Here is an 18184-nt window from a genome sequence, read left to right as displayed (position 1 = left end):
TGCATAGATTAGGAAATAGGAATATTCAAACAAACAAACGAGGAAAATTGCCAATCTTAACAAAAATTTTATTTGAATTCAGAATGGCAAATAACATTTTTTAACTTTTTCAAGCATTGTTGGAGACAAGATAAAAAATGAAACATAAAGTTGCATAAATTAGCTTTTTTTTTGACAACAGAAGCAAAAATGAGACAGCAGATACAACAAAAACAGTTGGGAGAACCAGTTGACAGATGTTTTTGCCCCACCAGGTCCCATATCCGTTTAGTTCCAAATAAACACACAGAGGCGTACATTAATTGTAAACTGATTGGCCTATTTGCTCAGGCTTCTTATTAACTCTTATAACTTACAACCCACAATTCTTATCTGTGTTAGTTAGCCATGTGGCTTTGTACCTTTTCCGGGGAGGCAGTCACATCTTGTTTGTTCTGTGTCTGGCTTTCTTTGTGTCTGGGTGACAGCAGACCGACTTTTCCTCTTCCCAGAATTCTCCTATTCTCATTGCTCCACCTATACTTCCAGCCTGGCTACTGTCCAATCAGCATTTTATTAAAATGCAATTGACAGGCTACAAAACATTGTCCCATAGCACTTTCCAGCTCCCCTTTTAAACAAGAATTATGAATCTAATCTCCTTTGTTTAGTTTTCTTCCTGACCATTATTCATAATGACTTGTAACCAATGCTCTAAACAAAAAAATATATACATAGTCCATTTTTTGGTAATGTGGGTATAGTTTTATAGGTTACTTTCTGCTGATTTGGGACACTGATAAGCTTATGGGGACCTAAAGAAAATTTAAAATTATGATCAAGTCCTAACTTGAGTATACTGTGAGGCTTGATCATCTCAGGCAGCAGTCTTGAAACTGTGCTGGATGCAGAACTCAGAGGAAACTCCAACAGAAGTCCTCTGAAATGTTGGATCATCTGGACCATCTGCTCCCAATGGAGATTCTTCGGGGGGGGGGCCTTCCTTGATCAAACCTGTTTTTTATTATCCCACAATAAATCCACAGCCTCTTATTCTCTGTGGAAACAAAAGTAAAACCTCTTCTCCAAAGTAACATAACTTTTGACTTAAATTTTGAAGTCAAGGCATTTTAAAAATATATATGTTAGATTAATCCAGCAGCATTAATAATCAAAAGTCTTTTAGCAGCTGTTGCTCCTTCCTCAGCAGTCATACAAATTAAAGATAACACAATAATATACAGTATCCAGACTCTCTGTGTATTTTCCCTCTTTACATGGCTTTATTTTAAACTCTTTCCTTTTATTTTTATTTTTAATTTTTGTCACAACTACTCTCATTCTTTTTCATTTTAAGGACTTTATCCTTTATCTTTTCTCTCCCAAACCTACAAATATTTTTTAAACACACCAAAACTGTTTAGAGCTTTTTTTTTTTTGGTCTGAAACTATGTTTACTGTATCTCTTTTTTCCTGACCACATGAGTCTTTAATATGGCTAGGATTAAAGTCATGACTTTGACAGTTGGATCCAGCCCATTCCTTAGCTTTCTGAGAGTCTAGCCTCAAGGCTAAGGTACTGGCTAGAGCCGTGTTTATTGTCACAACTCTGGAGTTTCAAGGTCCATGCTGCCACCAAGGAGCATGCTGTAGGCTATTCATAAACACCATTTAAGTGTTTGGTGGCAGGGCCTCTTAAAAGAGCTGCAAAGTTTTGCAGCAAAGGCTGAGTCAGGAAGCCTCTCTTGAATGAGATGCACCTGCCTCTAACAAAGTTAGCAAATCCGAGAAATTGCTGCTACCAAGAAGCCATGCTTAACACTGTTATTTTGTGTCTAGAATTACTCTCCAAGCTCTCTCAGGTTTTAAGTGGATATTAGTTGGCCACGTGGACACCAATTTGTTGTAAGCCATGTGCTGGAGACTGACACCGGACCTGGTAAGACACAGCCTTGTGGCGATACACAGATTAATAGAAATAGGCTAAATTAATATGTAAAAGTTAGCCAATTAGAAGCTAGAGCTAATGGGCCAAGTAGTGACTTAAATAATACAGTATCTGTATGATTATTTTGAGTGCCAGGTGGCCGGGAAACAAACAAGCAGCTTCGTTACAACAGAAGAGGAAAAGGCAATTAGAATTGTGTGATAAATTACAAGCCATGGCTCATGTCAGGCATAGTTAGCAATAAAAGGGAGAAAAGGTCATTGTTTTGGTTGCAATGAAATCATTGGAAACCTGAATGATAGAGACATTAGTAGCAATATCGAACGAAAAGTAACAGTACATTGGAAGGTAAAAAGAACAGGCATAAGTACTTGTGTGGGTTTTCAGCAACGGAGAAAAGTTTGTTCAGATGACCTACAGAACTCTGAGCAATTTTGCTTTCATTATCTTTATGAACACACTGGCTCATGGTATTCCCTTGTCTTTATATATCTCAAAATGCCAGTCAACAATTTCTGTCTCAGATATGCGAACCATAATTCACATTCTGTCAGTTTGAGAGCAATTAGGTTCATCAGCAAATATCGAATATTAAAATATACCCTAATTGTAATAATCATCAAATAAGTATTTTTCCTCTCCAGTATAGGTTGTTTTCTTACAGGTGTAAGATGAAATCTCAGAGTGGTTTTGATTTGCATTTCTCTGATGGTTAAGGATATTGAGCATTTCCTTAAGTGTCTTTCAGCCATTTTAGATTCCTCTGTTGAGAGTCCTCTATTTACGTCTATACTCCTTTTTTTTTTTTTAATTATTTGGTCTTTTTTTTTTTTTGATGATCAATTTCTTGAGTTTCTTTTATATTTTGGAGATCAGACCTCTGTCTGATGTGGGGTTGGTGAAGATTTTTTCTAGTTGTGTAGGAGTCCATTTTGTCTTGTTGACTGTGTCCTTTGCTTTACAGAAGCTTTTCAGTTTCAGGAGGTCCCATTTACTAATTGTTTCTTTCAGAATCTTATTTTTTATTTTTTTATTTTTTATTTATTTATTTTTTTTTTATTTTTCAAGACAGGGTTTCTCTGTGGTTTTGGAGCCTGTCCTGGAACTAGCTCTGTAGACCAGGCTGGTCTCGAACTCACAGAGATCCACCTGCCTCTGCCTGCCGAGTGCTGGGATTAAAGGCGTGCGCCACCATCGCCCGGCATCTGTACTACTGGTGTTATATTTAGGAAGTGGTCTCCTGTGCAAATGTGTTCAAGTGTACTTCCCACTTTCTCTTCTATGAGGTTCAGTGTGGTTGGATTTACGTTATGGTCTTCGACCCATTTGAGTTTTGTGCATGGCAATAGATATGGATCTATTTTCTTTCTCAATCTCAAAGATAGGCATCTCCTCAGAATAAAGGGTTGGGGGAAAAATTCCAATTAAATGGACCTAAGAAACAAGCTGGTATAGCTATCCTACCTAATATCTAACAAAACAGACTTCAAACTAAAATCAAACAAAAGAGACAAATAAGGACATTTTATATTAATCACAGGAAAAGAATTATCAAGAGGAAATCTCAGTACTAAACATCTATGCCACAAATACAAGGGCACCCTCATGTGTAAAGAAACACTACTAAAGCTTAAATCACACATCAAACCCCACACACTAAAAGTAGGAGACTTCAACACCTCACTCTCAGTACAGGACAGGTCTACCAGACAGAAACTTAACAGAGAAATAAGGGAACTAACAGATGTTATGACTAAATAGACTTAACAGACATCTACAGAACATTCCACCCAAACATAAAGGAATATACCTGTTGGGAGCAGTGAGGCCCCCAGATCCTGAATTTCTTGTTATCACCTGATCTGAGTGCCTACAGCTGCTCTGAGCAGGAGACCTTCAGGAGTCCTGATGGCAGGAGATTGGTTTCTGGTGGGTTTGGCTGGGGCGTGGCTATCTCTATATAATCTGCCCCTGAACACAATAAAGGGGGCATTCTTGGGGAATTCAAGGATGACCAGTGTCGCTGTCTCTCTGTGTGTGTCTGTGTATTTTCACCTCCAGCCCCCTTGCCCGAATCTCGGTAACTGGGTTCAAGGGCACAGAGCGCAGACACGGGGGCACGGTGTGCCCCATATACCCTTTTCTCAGCACCTCATGGAATCTTCTCAAAAATTGAACACATATTAGGTAACAAAGCAAACCTCAACAAATACAAAAAATTGAAATAATCCCATGTATCTTATTGGATTGCCATGGCTTAAAATTAGAATTCAACCGCAACACTAATTTCAGAAAGCTCATAAGCTGATGGAAATTAACAATGCTCACCTGATTCACCAATGGGTCAAGGAAGAAATTAAAGACTTCCTAAAATTCAATGAAAATGACACACCATCTCAAATATATGGGAAACAATGAAAACAGTGTTAAGAGGAAAGCTCATAGCACTAAATGCCTACATGAAGAAGGTGGAAAAAATCCCATTCTAGTGAGTCAACAGAACACTTGAAAACTCTAGAACAAAAAAAAAGCAAACTCACCAGGAGGGCAGGAAATAATCAAATTGAGGGCTGAAACCAACAAAATAGAAACAAAGAAAACAATACAAAGAATCATTGAGACAGAGAGTTGGTTCTTTGAGAAAATCAACAAAATAGACAAACTTTTATCCAAACTAATCAAAAGGCAGAGAGAGAATATCCAAATTAACACCGTCATAAATGAAAGGGGGACATAACAACAGACACGGAAGAAATCCACAGAATCATCAAGTTGTACTTCAAAAACCTATGGTATTCTTAACTTTAAAATGCTCTTTAAAGCCCCCAATCCTGGAATGTATGCTTGAGCTTAAGCCGAGTGTGTCTACTGCTCAAGGTACCCAGTCCACGGTACATATGGATCAAACATTTTAAATATCCATTTTAAAGAATTCTCACAGCAATTAGCCAACCTACAATAAAACCTGTCACCTGATATAAATAGCAAAGCTAAAGATGTGAAAGTAGCCAGGAAGCTTTCAATGAATTCAATGTTAATATCCAAGCTCTCAGTTCTTCAAAAATGTTTATGTCCACAATTTTTTCACGACTATCTACACATATGCTCAGCTGATCTACTATCTACACATATGCTCAGCTGAGCTTGAGAGTTTTAATTTCAGTGCAAAGTCCTCAAGGGTTTTAAATTATCTATAGAAACAAGAAATATTGAAGAAGGAGTCAGGGCACTTATCCATATTGTGAATTTTCGCCACAATTTTTTCATGAGTTAGTTGAAAACCTAAGGTCAGCTTTTTCTCTACTTGTAAACCTGGGCACTGACTGCGTTTCCAAAGGTGAACTAGTGCCATCTAGCGGATCCAAATGTTTATGGTATAATACTGAAAACATTTCTACATGCTAAACATTAGAATTTTTACTTTCTTCCTCAATAATTCAAACACATAATCTTGATGTATTCCCGTCGCATCTTGCACAATGACTATGAGTCTTAGGTTCAAAAGTTGTGTGGCAGGTGTATTATGTAATTATATTGTAATCTCAAAAAAAAAAAAAAAAACCCACACTCAACATTAAAAAAATAGAATGAATTCCAAACCTGAAATCCTGCCTACATCATGTACTAGCAGTGTGATTTCAACTGACTTACTTCAGCATATGGGTAATGTTTTTTTTAAGTATGTGAAGGAAGAGAAGATTCATCTGTTACTATTTCATAATATCTACACGAGAGGAGAATTACACAACTAACGTACTAGGATAAAGGCTACTTATTTCTGCTACATTAAAATCTATTTTCCTGTAAATGATACTTATAAAATTTTATTTTATAAAACATGGAGTTATTTTCAAAAACAATATAAATTTAATGTTTCTGTTGAAATCACTAAGAACTAACATGAAAATGAAAGAAATAAAGAATACTTGACTATATATCTGAATATAAATTACCTATTTTTCATTGGAATTGCCTATTCAAAAAAAACTATTTCAATAAAACATAAAATCCTAATATTGCCTGCAAGCCAGTTTTAGAAACTTTAACCATCAATGTAAAACTTCCATTCCAGGGTTGTTTCTCCATCTAACAAATTGAAAACAAATGTTTTCCCAATTTTAGGCAAAAGAAGACATCAGTTATAAAAATCATATGGAAACATCCCTATTTAACTGCATTCCAACCAAACTAAACTAAATTATGAATGGAAAATTCGAGAAAAATAAAACATCATTCAAATAATAAAGAATAACTAAATGTCTGGTCTGATAAAAAGTGAATTTGCTAAAGATCACTTGATCAGTAAGCATTTGTGAGCTAATTCTGAATATGCAGAAAAACATTCCAGAGCATGTCAAATTCTTCTTCAATGGAAATATCTTTGCAAACAGTGCCAAGGATTCACAGAAACTTAAAAACACGGTTTTATTTTTGCTTGTTTGTTTGTTTTGTCCTTGTTTTTGTTTGCTTGCTTTCATTGTTTTTTTTCTTTTGGGGGTGCTTCAGGGGTAAAGGAATATGGGGAAGCAGAAAATGAGCGAAATCGGGGTGCAAGATGTGAAACTCCCAAAGAATCAATAAAGAAGTTAAATAAAAAAACCATAACAGTATCCTTTATATTACTACACAACTTCTACAAAAGCACACACTAAAAAATTTGCTTATTTCTTAACTTCACTAACCACAATTAGTATGTACTTCATTAAGCTGAAATATTAGTAGTGTAATTCAATTAAGATTTAAATGTATATCCCATTAGTGATAGTGAAAACTGTATATTCCCAGAGATACTGCATGTAAATGTATTTTAATATTAAATTCAATAATAATAAAAATCCAGTTTCATAACTTGAGTTCACCAGTACTTTTGTTAAAAGAGTACCTCTTACTTTGAAATTAATTTAATTATTTCATTTTGCTACTACAATGTTGAATTGTTTAGTTTGTAGTGAATTGATTTTAATATCTAATGAATTGATTTAAAAGATTAATGGTAATATTACTATTGTCCACTTAAATCTAAAGGAACACAGATAACATTTATAATATTTTTATAATATAAAGATTATTTAAAGTTAGCATTGCTTATTGCCTACAGCAAAGACAGAGAGGACTTAGAAAAGCATCAGCAAGCAATTAAATTTGAAACTAAAAATATAAAATAGCATGGTATCTCTGCCAATTTTACTTCACCTACTTAAGAAATATTATACAATGGAATTGCAACTTGCTGACTTCTAAATACCAATCCATCTTTGTGCTCCTTCATGAGAGTTCTTAAGAGCAATATATCACCCAAATGACAAAATCGATCTTTTCCCATAGCTCAACCAGAATTTCTAGGCTGTTCTTAAAGATGAAAAACAGACTCCACTGGTCGTCAGGAAAGCACTTGCAAATATACACTCTTCTAGCACTCAATAAATAGAGCAGTCTCACTACATCCAAAAGACAGCAAAGGCATCCTAGACTTGTTTTCTCTGTACTACAGAGATACCTCACGCACATCAATTAAAGCAGTGGCGGCTTTCACATACATCTGACAGGAAATCCAGGGCTTACACAAATTCCCACATAGCACTACTGCCAATAAAAATGGCGACTCTACTAATTCTTAAAAACAGTGTCTGTTTTTGCTCTTTTTGGCTTTGCTCTAGTCCTCTCGTGTGTGCCCACACGGTAATATACTATTAATGCTGTTGCCTCCATTTTTAAAATAGTCATCATTCCTATCTGTATTTATACTAGAATTTCAAAACAAAACAAAAATGTAACAATAATTATTTGTATTTGGGAAAATTCATGGGTGTTTGAACACTATAACTGAGAGTGTCTTTGTGACAGAAACTTTAAATATGTATCAAAAAGGTAGGCCCAAATCCAAACTTTATGACTATAAATATCTAAATCAATGATACTTGAAACATTTTAAAGTAGAAGGTGATCCGGAGGAAAGAACAAAAGAAAAGCCATAGCACTCGGGAGGCAGAGGCAGGCGGATCTCTGTGAGTTCGAGACCAGCCTGGTCTACAGAGCTAGTTCCAGGACAGGCTCCAACCTGTCTCAAAAAAACAAACAAACAAAAAAAAAAAAACAAAAACAAAAAAAAAACAGAAAAAAAAGAAAAGCCATGAAAGAAAAATGGGCTTTAGTTTCAAGGACATTTGAGAGGCAACTATGGTAGCATAATATTCAAGGCTGAAGTTCATAATAAAAATAACAGTCTTCTTTGAAAATGTAGAAATTCACAGTCTCAAAGAAGAAAGCCAATGCTATGCAAAGCAATGTGTTGCTAATAATGATATTATTAACATTATTATTACTAATAATAACAGCTGACATTTAAAATATCACAACCCAACCAGTCTAAAACCAATCAGCTTAAATGAAATAACTGAGATACATCTTATAGAATAAAAATTGTCTTCCCAATGAAAAACAAAAGTTGGTCATCTTTTCAAGGCCCATAAAACATGCATGCTACTGAAGAAAAAAAGTATTCATTAGTACATCCAATTGTGAACAATTATAACTGAGTTACAATATTAACTTATTGCTTTATTACAATAATAACCAGATAAGACCTCTGGTGCAGTAATTGCACAAATGTTATGGGAGTAACCAACCACTTTCTGATAGAATCTAAATTCTTTTCCACGAGGTGACCACCGGATACCACAAAAGAGATTACAGACCTGTGGCTAGATTGGTCAGAAGAGAAGCTATCACTAAAGGGATACAATAATAAAACTATTCCTAATGACTTATTGTTGTCCTCATAGATCAGAGTATCTTTCAATACTCATCATAAAAGCTTCTTGCAGGAGATGCCAATTAGCACAGGAACCCTCAATTTGTCAACTTATAGAGATGAAGAGACCGTGGAGTGCTCAGCCCTAAATAGGAAATACATATCACACTTCTCCCAAAAGCTCAGAGCCAGAAAGACTATAAGAGCCACGGATAGGAGATAATATTAAGGAAACAGTATTTTCCAGAAACAACATGGCAGGTGCACATAGAAACTCACCGTGATTGCAACAGTATGCAAAAGCTCAAACCAAACAAAAATCACACACAGATGGGGGAAGGTGGGCATAAAATTCCAGAACCAGCTGCAGAGCTATTGACATTGGATAGCTACTAGGGAAGGGAGATTCAATGATTTTTTTTTATAATGTATCTCCTAGTACATTGACAACATATCAGGGAAGACCCTACCCCAGGACTAGGTAGATGACGAACAGCATCTGTGAAGAAGTCCTGTCAACGCAGCTGAAATCCAAGTTGATCAAACCCTTCTATCAGGCTTGGCGGAGCAATTTTACTGACGCGGCAAGGGAAGCACAGGTACTAAGCCAGGAGAATTATGCCATACTTAGGTTTTGCCACAGATGAATGCAGGAGCATAGCAACTAAGAGGATTGCTATAGATAAAGGACTTCAAGATTTTGATAAATGAAAAATGTTTATGAACCATGCTTTTATTCAAATAAATGTGATGCCTCTTGAGAAAATAAGAATATAGGATCACATATTATTGGTTCATGCAAGGAATCATTACTAGGTTTACTGGGTGCAACAATATTCTGTGGTTAAGTAAAAAAAAAAAAACATCCCATTCACAGAAACTGTTTTTTCAAACGTGAAGACATAGAATTACATTTAAGGATTTTTTTTAAAAACAAAAATAGAAATAAGAAAAACTCAGGCAAGCACTGAAAATATGTAATGGACATGTGCAGTTTCTGTCGTATAATTCTATTTTCACAAATATTTTAAGATTTCCCATATCAAAGGAAGAAAAAGCAAATATAAGCAAACACACAGAAGGAATGTCGAGAAAGCTCAATAGAACCTGACCTGCATGGACTTATCTCCTCAGCATACAACTAAATGCATACTCCACTCCCACCAGATATGTCTATGTCAGTCAGGATTAATAGTGAGTAGGATGGAAGAGGAGGTAAGGTGATATCTGTGGGGGTGAAGCAGACATTTAGCTATTTGTAGAGCTATCGGAGCCAAGCTTTCATCAAGTTCCCCAACTTTTGACAAACCTTGACTCTTTATTAACTGTTCAGTCCTTAATAGGGGTCCTTCAGTATCTGACATTAAATTTGCAAAAAAAAAATTAAATATTCTTTATCCTCTCCTTCAGTGACTGGGATTACAAGTAGGTCCCCATACTTATGCAGCATTTACATGGGTTCTCTGACCCAACCTCAATCCTAAACTGGAACTGCAAGCATTTTAACCCCTGAGCATCTCCGTCACATCTTCCCAGGATTGTTTACAGGGGCTCTGGAGATCAGACTAAGGTGTTCATGCCTGCTAGTCAACACTTTACCAACTGTGACATCGCCCCAGCCATCAGAGAGGCTAATTTGAAAATGAATGAAAAAAATACAATTATGGAAAATAAATGCTGAAATATTAAAATTGATCTTACTGATTCGAGTGATTTTGTTATGTGAAAGTTCGAGGTTTTGTATACTCGTGCATCCATCCAAACCATGAATAGATGTCAGCAGGTTATTATTAAGAAGAAGGACGCAGAGATTTTCCAGATTTTCACAATTGATAGTCTCAATGTGGTTTTCCTAAAGCAGAGAAAGAGCAAATACAATAATTTTATTTCAATATTTTATAAATATAATACTTAATCCTTTCAAAATATTAAGGTTGAGATACAATGTCTAAATCGACATATAAGTCTCTAATTTCTAAACTAATCATGCAAATAACTATACTATAAAGAAGAAAAATTAATACACAAAGAAGTAGCTATTTTTACATTGGCGTAATGTAAAAATATAGAAGATAATACAAAAAATATTTGAACAACCTAAATAAGCACAGTGAAATATTAGTCAATTATGTTGTTTGTGTTTTCAGATGGGTAAGGTGGTAATTAACTGAGCCCATGCTCACCATGATTCCTGAGTGGATGGGGAAGAACTTCTCATTTTACTGTGCATCTCTCTTACTTGTAAGGACCGTGCTTCCACAAGTGTATCTGAGGAAGGGCACGGAGAAGCTGCTCGTCCACCATGCAAAGTTTATGAACTGATGGCATTAACTAATGAGATTCTGTGGTCTTTGGGATGTGAGCCTAGTTTCTAATCATAAGGAAGACACTGGGTGGCAGATTGTGAAGGAACATGAGCTGGAAAATCACGTAGAAATCAGACAACCCAGTATCGGTACACATGTGGTTTCTTCCCACATGAACTCACAGCTCAGCCAATGAAACACTGGGTGACATGACATAGGCGCTTGATGACTGGATGAACGCCCACTCTTGGAAACAAAGAACCCCTAACAGTTACAATATAGTCTAACCTTTGAGACCTCCTTATCAATAGTCAAAAAAAAGTAGGCTTTTTGGATCTTCTCAACCCAGCTAATATGAGAAAATTATAAAAGAGACTAAGTTACATGGTATAAAATGTTCAGCCAAGCTTGGCTGCAGAATCACAAGAAATCGCATGATGCTTTTATGATATTATTTTAAAGATTGTTGTCATTTGCTACAGTCACCACCACATCTAAAAAGGAAAACCATTCATTACCGGCTCAGAATATCCTCAGCCTATCTACTCAGTCCCCTTAGGGCCGTGGTGCTTGCTTTAAACCTCATGCATCAAGCTATTTTATTGCTTCTTCAAAATCATCATAGGTGAAATCGAAACATGCAGCTAGTTAGTATCTATTGTATGGCAAATGCTAAAAACAAGCAACTTGCCTGCGCATCAATGTATTTAAGGTTTTTGCAGCGGTTCAGGCCATGCAGAGAAGTTAAGCCACAGCGTCGGAGGGACAGAAGCTGAAGATTTGGGCACTCTGCCAGTGTAGAGATGCTATAGCCGGGCAGATCCTGAAATGTAATGGCTGTGACCTAGAGATTTTAAGGAGACTGTGATGAGCAACACTGTAGGACAGCACAATATAGATTAGCCTTGCAAGGTTCTCAAAAATTCCCCTAAGTAACTGTATATGTAGAATCCTACCTTTTTTAAGAACTTGATTTTATTCTACCTATCTGGTCTCATTTTCTTGCAACATAGCAAGATAACTCATGCAATCATTCTCAATCAATTCAAGTTGAAAGGTAAACGTGAAAGCAATGTGGCAATCCCTTATTAAGTTTCTCCTTAATTTTTAGCAAATTTTTGTTGTTTTCAGGCTTTGAGATACTTTTCTTTGCATACTATAGCATAAAGGTCTATGCTATGTGTCTAACAGTAGAGTTGAGATTCCTGGATCTCTGACAGGGACAAACATTGATAAAGATACAACATTTGGCCCATTTCTTGCTTAACCAACAAAAGTCATAACATATTTCTTACACTTAGATAAATAAGGATTCTACTTTCATAATCATCTCAGAGTATACTGAGTATTCATTATCTAAAGCAATTCATGCAGCCAATTATCTTTCAAATTTTTAGGAATGAAAATATATCATCCACTTAAGTGACAATGGCAAACGCACTTCTTATTGAGTTTGAATGCAAACAGATAAATTCTATAATTAGAAAGTTGGCCATGCACTAGAAAATGAAAACAATTAGACTCAGAATTGAATAATTCAAAATTTGACAATTACAGAAAGCTATGTAATAATGGAGGTAAATTGGCCGTGACACAATTATTCTGCCTTATTTGATAGCATGCCTATTTCAGTAAACTATGTAGTCACAATCAGATTTTACTTACTCATGAGGAGCAACTCTCTAATTTCTGTCATTTTATTTCATTACAATTTATGAATGAAAGTTATGTTGGCACCTTGTTATGGTTAGTTCAACAATATACCTTTCACTTTTTGGAACATTAAAAAAAATTCTAAGATATAGGAATGTATCCTATACCCCAACCTAAAGTTTTCTAAACTTATAACATCAAAATAGTGTTCATATTTATTGTTTGACATATACACTATAGAAGTTACATGCTTTAAATCCCTCAAATTCAGGTAAATACAGAATTATCAATCATATGTTCCCATTACTATTTAATCAACTTGAAAAACATCAGTTGGAGCATAAGGGAGTTTGACTGAATGGCTCTAAAATTCAAAAAAATAAATTGTTTCAACTTGTGGCAAAACTTAAATATATTTATAGCAGTCATATTTTCTTTTCCCACTATGCACAATATAAACACATATTTGAAAGCTTTGTGTCTCAACCTCTTGTGGTCAAAGAGGATGAACTGTTCCATCTATGGAAGCTATTATCAATTCACTGTCATCATAATTATTAATATTTTTCATTTAATCACATATTTTCTCAAATATTTTATATATATAAAGTTTATATATGTGTGTGCATATATATATATATATATTACTTAAGACTGCTATAATCTTTTAGAGATTTAATTATGAATTATCCTTATGTTTAACCTTTACCCCCATCACTTTAAAAAAACCTTCCAAAGGTGATGTTCATGGTCAGGCTAGGCACAGAGTTGTGAAGCTAAATGACTAGAGAATCAAAGTAGGAAAGTTACCGTGGATGAATAAAACACTATGATAAACTACTTGTCAATCAGAAAAGTTACAGAAACTTTCTGGAAACAAAAATAGTATTTGGTAGTATCAGTATTTCCATGACACATTAAGACATATTTTTCACTTTTATAAAATACATTTGAAACTTCAAAGAAAAATATAGTTTGGGTCAGTAGATTTAGTGACAGAGAAAGTATGCTAGAGTCCTGGGGACCACAGTTAATCGAATCAGCCTATCTACCAGTTCTAAGCCATCACTTCAAAGACTCCAATAATAGGTAATATTTGCTCAATCAATTAATCAAAAGACTTAGTTCACATTTTAGGAGATACTCAGATGACAAAGCATCACTCTAAAAGATATAAAGAGAGCTAATTTCCCTTTTGAGGAAACTGACAGGAGTTCTCAATAAAGAACAGGGCTTGGCAAGAAGACACATCCAGGCGAAAGGTCAGTATTCTCCTCATTGATAGGGAAGAGACCAACTAGTAACAAGGGCCAATAATTTGGTTTCTCTAACTTAAGCTTTATTTCCAAAGCAGTCCCCATTAGAAGTGTCACCTGTAGCTAGCTCTCAGTTAAGTACATGAGGGTAGCTTTTGCAAGTAATGGTCACAGTTATCATAACGAAAAGTCTGAAACAAACTTGGGGAAAGAAAACCGTGGAAAGAATGGGCCCAGAAACAGCGTCATCCAAGTAAAAACAGTGAAAAACCACAGAGATCTGTATGTAGCTGCACAGAGCTGGTAGCCATGTCTAAAACAGACGAATCTTCACTCAGTAAGTTCTAACTCTTGTTTCTTATGTTGATTTTCTTCACCTGAGATGTCTCTTCTGAACCACATCACCAGATGGAAATGGTGGTATAGCCCTGCAATTCCAAGCTCAGATGGTTGAGGCAGGAGCATAACACATTTAGTTCACGAAGGCTGCACAGTGAACTCAAAGCAAGCCTGGGAAATTCCATGAGACCCTGTCTCAAAATATTTTTTTCTTACCAAAGGGCAAGGCATACAGTTAAGTTGTAGGGTTCTTGCTAGCATAGGTCAATTCTGAATACACAAAGAAAGTAAATCAACAAACTCAATTAATTTATTTTCCTTTCACAGAACTCACAGGAATCTTATTTACAGCAGCCAAAATTTATGGAGTATTTCTTTACTTATGTTCCATAGGGACAAAGTCTCCATTTTCTGTTCAGCTCACCAATAATTATTGGTCAAATATATTAGACAAATGAAAAACTTCCAAGTGAATAAAACCCTGTTTGTTTATTAGTATTTTGATTTGTCTGGGCAACTGTCTATATAAAAAATTTCCATATAAAAAATGTAGTCTGGAGGGTAGCTCGATCAGAGAAGACTTGAGTGGCATACACAAGGGCCCACCCTAAAGCAATAAAAAGGACAAGTATTAATAGTACTGTAGGCTTGTGATCCCAGCACATGGGATATGAGGAAGGTATACATGAGTTTTAGGTCTGTGTGTGTGCTATGGCAAGAGGCTGTCAATTTTCTCTTTAAATAAATGTGAAGTCATAAAAGGCCATGAAGTGATAAAATATTTTAATGAAAAGGTCCTGTAGAAGATTGGGGTCACTTGTGAATAGCTTACTGTCTATAGGCTTGTTCTGTTATATAACAGGACATTCTTCATCCACCCTCATGATGCAGGGATTCGTGTCCTCTGATGTAGCTAATCTTCAGAACCATGGACCCTCATAGAGACCAAGGCAGGTCCTACTTGTCTCAGGGTGAGGATCCAGTGACACCTATCAGATTATTGGTAATTGTCCTTCCATTCCATTTTGAGGACATGATGCCAGAAGTCAACCACCTTCTCCAACTGAGACACAAAAGGGCTTTGATTTGGACATGTGTTGGAGCTTGCCTCCACACTGATGGATGGAACTTGTATCTCTCTTCTGAGCATAATCAACTTCCATGTGTGATACATAATCTTAGGGCCCAGTGTCCCTAGATATTCTATAGCACAAAAATAGAATTCCAAAGGTCTCTTGAAAACCAGGGTTCTTATGATTTTAAATATCTACCCGGATTGTATCCAACATTAGTTGCCTGGAATTTGATTTTTAGCTTCAGGGATGGTTGGATCTCACCATGTACAATCTACCCTAAGAATCAAGTGATAGAAGGCGGCTATAATCGTAATTCCTAAAATTAAAATTATAAAATATATAAAATAAAAAATTTACTAAATATATTTGACTTTCAAGCCTCAGTTAAATAAAAATTGTAAAATGTTTGAAGCCTTTTATAATCAAAATTCCTTATACATAGGTTTCTATGTCGTTCGTTTGATGTCGTGTTCTCCATAAAATAAAATTAGTAGCACTTAATGAAAACTATACTGTTTCCAGCCTCCGTATATTGCAGCTATATGGCATATGGCTACATAACATTTCCACATGGGAAATCTAGGGCCTGACATCCTGTTAGTACCTCTTTCGCTGCAGTAACCATTTTCATATGAATGTAGGCAGAGTGTTTGCCCCAATCTGGACCAAACTCCTAAACAGCAAAAGCACTGTGTCTTTGTATAATTACAACCATAATTTCCAGATGTCCCTACAGGGCCTTGAATCTGGACTCAAGACACTGAAAAGTATAAATCAAAGCTCTTTAGACTGCTGAAGTGGGTAAGGTCCTGAAAAACTGTAGTTGAGATCTTAAAAATATAAGCCCACTGAAACAAGGCAGCGTGTCTTCGGTAATGTCATCTACGAAGAGGCATAATTCTTACACATGAAACCACTGAAAGGCAAAATCACATTTTATAAAATTAACTTTTCATTCAACATAAAAATATTATTGCTAGATTATAAATACCTGCTGTAAAGTCTTCCAAGGGCCATTCTGAAGAATGGCTGATGTATCCAAAGGAGGCATTGTATCTGCTGGACACTTCACAAGTCTCTTTCTCCTAACGATTTTCTTGAGTTGACTTTGTTCGAAGATTTCAGACCAAGGTTTAAATGATTTCATCCAAGCTAATCTCCTTTCCTCAACTGAAGATAAAATGGCTGCCTGTGACACAGAGTAGGCCAGGACACCGTCGTTTTCAGCCTTAGTTTGCTTCCATTGCTCGGGAACGTCTTTAATCTCAGATTTAGGAGGGTCCCCTTCTTCAGTGTCCAAGGGGCTATTAGCACTGTGACTGCCAGCCTCTACAGTGAGAGCCAGCTTGCTTGAGTCAGAGCTCTGCTGGTTGGTCTTGTCTTCTGTATACGCCAGGGCATCTGAGGTAATGATGACAGAATCGCAAGTCAGCACATTATCTATTAAGATTTCCTCAACTCTTCTTGATTTTAAATCAATTTCTTTGTCTTCTGGCATCACATTTCTTTCTATGGGTTCTGGATTTTTTAATAATAGTGATAGTGGGTCTTTTTGAATGGGAATATTTGAAGAATAATTCTCCTCATGCACTGATCCATCTTGCTCTGTGGTGTCTGTTTTTTCTATCTTTTCAGCCAATCTCTCTTGATTATCTGTTATGATTTCCTGTTCTCCATCATTGACCTCTTCACTCATTTCTTTTATGTGTTCAGACATTATTTGAGTTTCTTGTCCCACACTCTCCGTTGTGGCATGCTCCACATTTTCCTTATTTTGACTTTGAGGCTTTAGTTCTTGTTCCTGGCACTGTGCATTGACGTTGTCCTTCAGGTCTGAGTTTTTCAATTCATATTTTTGGTCTATATTTTCAAAGTTAATTTCTTGGTTAGACAATTTTTCTGAACACTGTTTCTTTGGTAAGTTCTCACTTTTTTCATCCTTTTTTAATTTTGGTACATTGTCATTTTTTTCAATCATTTTTAATTTTGGTAAGTTTTCCTTTATTTTTAATTTTGGTAAGTTTTCGTTAATTTTTACTTTTGGTAACTTTTCATTTGTTTTTAATTCTGTGAAAATTCCCTGGCTTGGTTTCACTGTTACTCCTATTGATTCTGTCAACAAAAGATCTTTATGCACATTTTCTCTTTTGGTTGACTGCTGAACCAGACAAACATCTTCATACTCCTTTGAGTTGATGTTCGCTAATTCATTGGCTATAGCATCCTTCTCCTTTGACATATTTGTGACAGCTAGCTGCTTGGTATGACTGCCTTCCTTCTTTAAAGCACAGGTAACGACTGTCGGATGGTGGACATCTTCCCTTGGTCTCATTTTTTCCTTGTTTCGTTGTTCCTCTTTTTTTTGTCTCAGGATGTACTTTTTCTCTTCATATTCCCTTTCCCGCCTCCTTCTTTCCTCGAGCATCTTCTTCTTTCTCTCCTCCTCAATCCTCCGCCCCTCTTCAATTCTTTTTCTTCTCTCTTCCTCCTTCTGTCGGATCTTTGCTTCCTTCTCTTTCCACTCCCGTTCTTTCCTTTTCTTATTTTCTATTTGCTCTCTTATGATTGGGCTATATTTTCGGTAAGTTACAAATGCTCTATATTTGGCTTGAATTTTTACAGCTGCATTATACTGCAATTTTAGCAACCGTGCTTTTTCTTTTTCCTGTAGCTCACTTAATCGTGTTCTTTCCTCCTCCATTTGTAAATGCAAGTTTCTAATGAGTTCCTAAAACAAATTAAGATAAATAGTAATGAGCGTCAGCTGAACTGGCGATTTTGTAAGTAGATTAAATGTAACACAAAATCTAAATCCAGAGTCAAATTACTATAAAGCTCATTGAGGAAAAAGTCACTTATTTTATAGGAAGCTAGAT

At 35.8% G+C, this 18184-nt stretch overlaps 1 protein-coding gene across 1 annotated transcript in view; it reads right to left on the bottom strand.

The window, feature by feature from the left end:
- Lrriq1 (leucine rich repeats and IQ motif containing 1) overlaps positions 1–18184 on the bottom strand; it is a 129603-nt gene that overhangs the window by 94139 nt on the left and 17280 nt on the right. The window contains exons 8-11 of the mRNA XM_041673590.1: positions 17357–18036; positions 16300–17236; positions 11676–11828; positions 10380–10530 (exon numbers count right to left, since the gene is read on the bottom strand). Of these exons, the coding sequence (XP_041529524.1) occupies positions 10380–10530; positions 11676–11828; positions 16300–17236; positions 17357–18036 (1921 nt within the window). The remainder of the gene's footprint in view (positions 1–10379; positions 10531–11675; positions 11829–16299; positions 17237–17356; positions 18037–18184) is intronic.

The sequence above is a fragment of the Microtus oregoni genome, unplaced genomic scaffold (assembly GCF_018167655.1).
Source record: "Microtus oregoni isolate MIOR12 unplaced genomic scaffold, Mior012 000001F_ref0000356, whole genome shotgun sequence".
In the NCBI taxonomy this organism is placed as follows: Eukaryota; Metazoa; Chordata; class Mammalia; order Rodentia; family Cricetidae; genus Microtus; species Microtus oregoni.
This window is presented reverse-complemented; position numbering and strand designations above follow the sequence as displayed.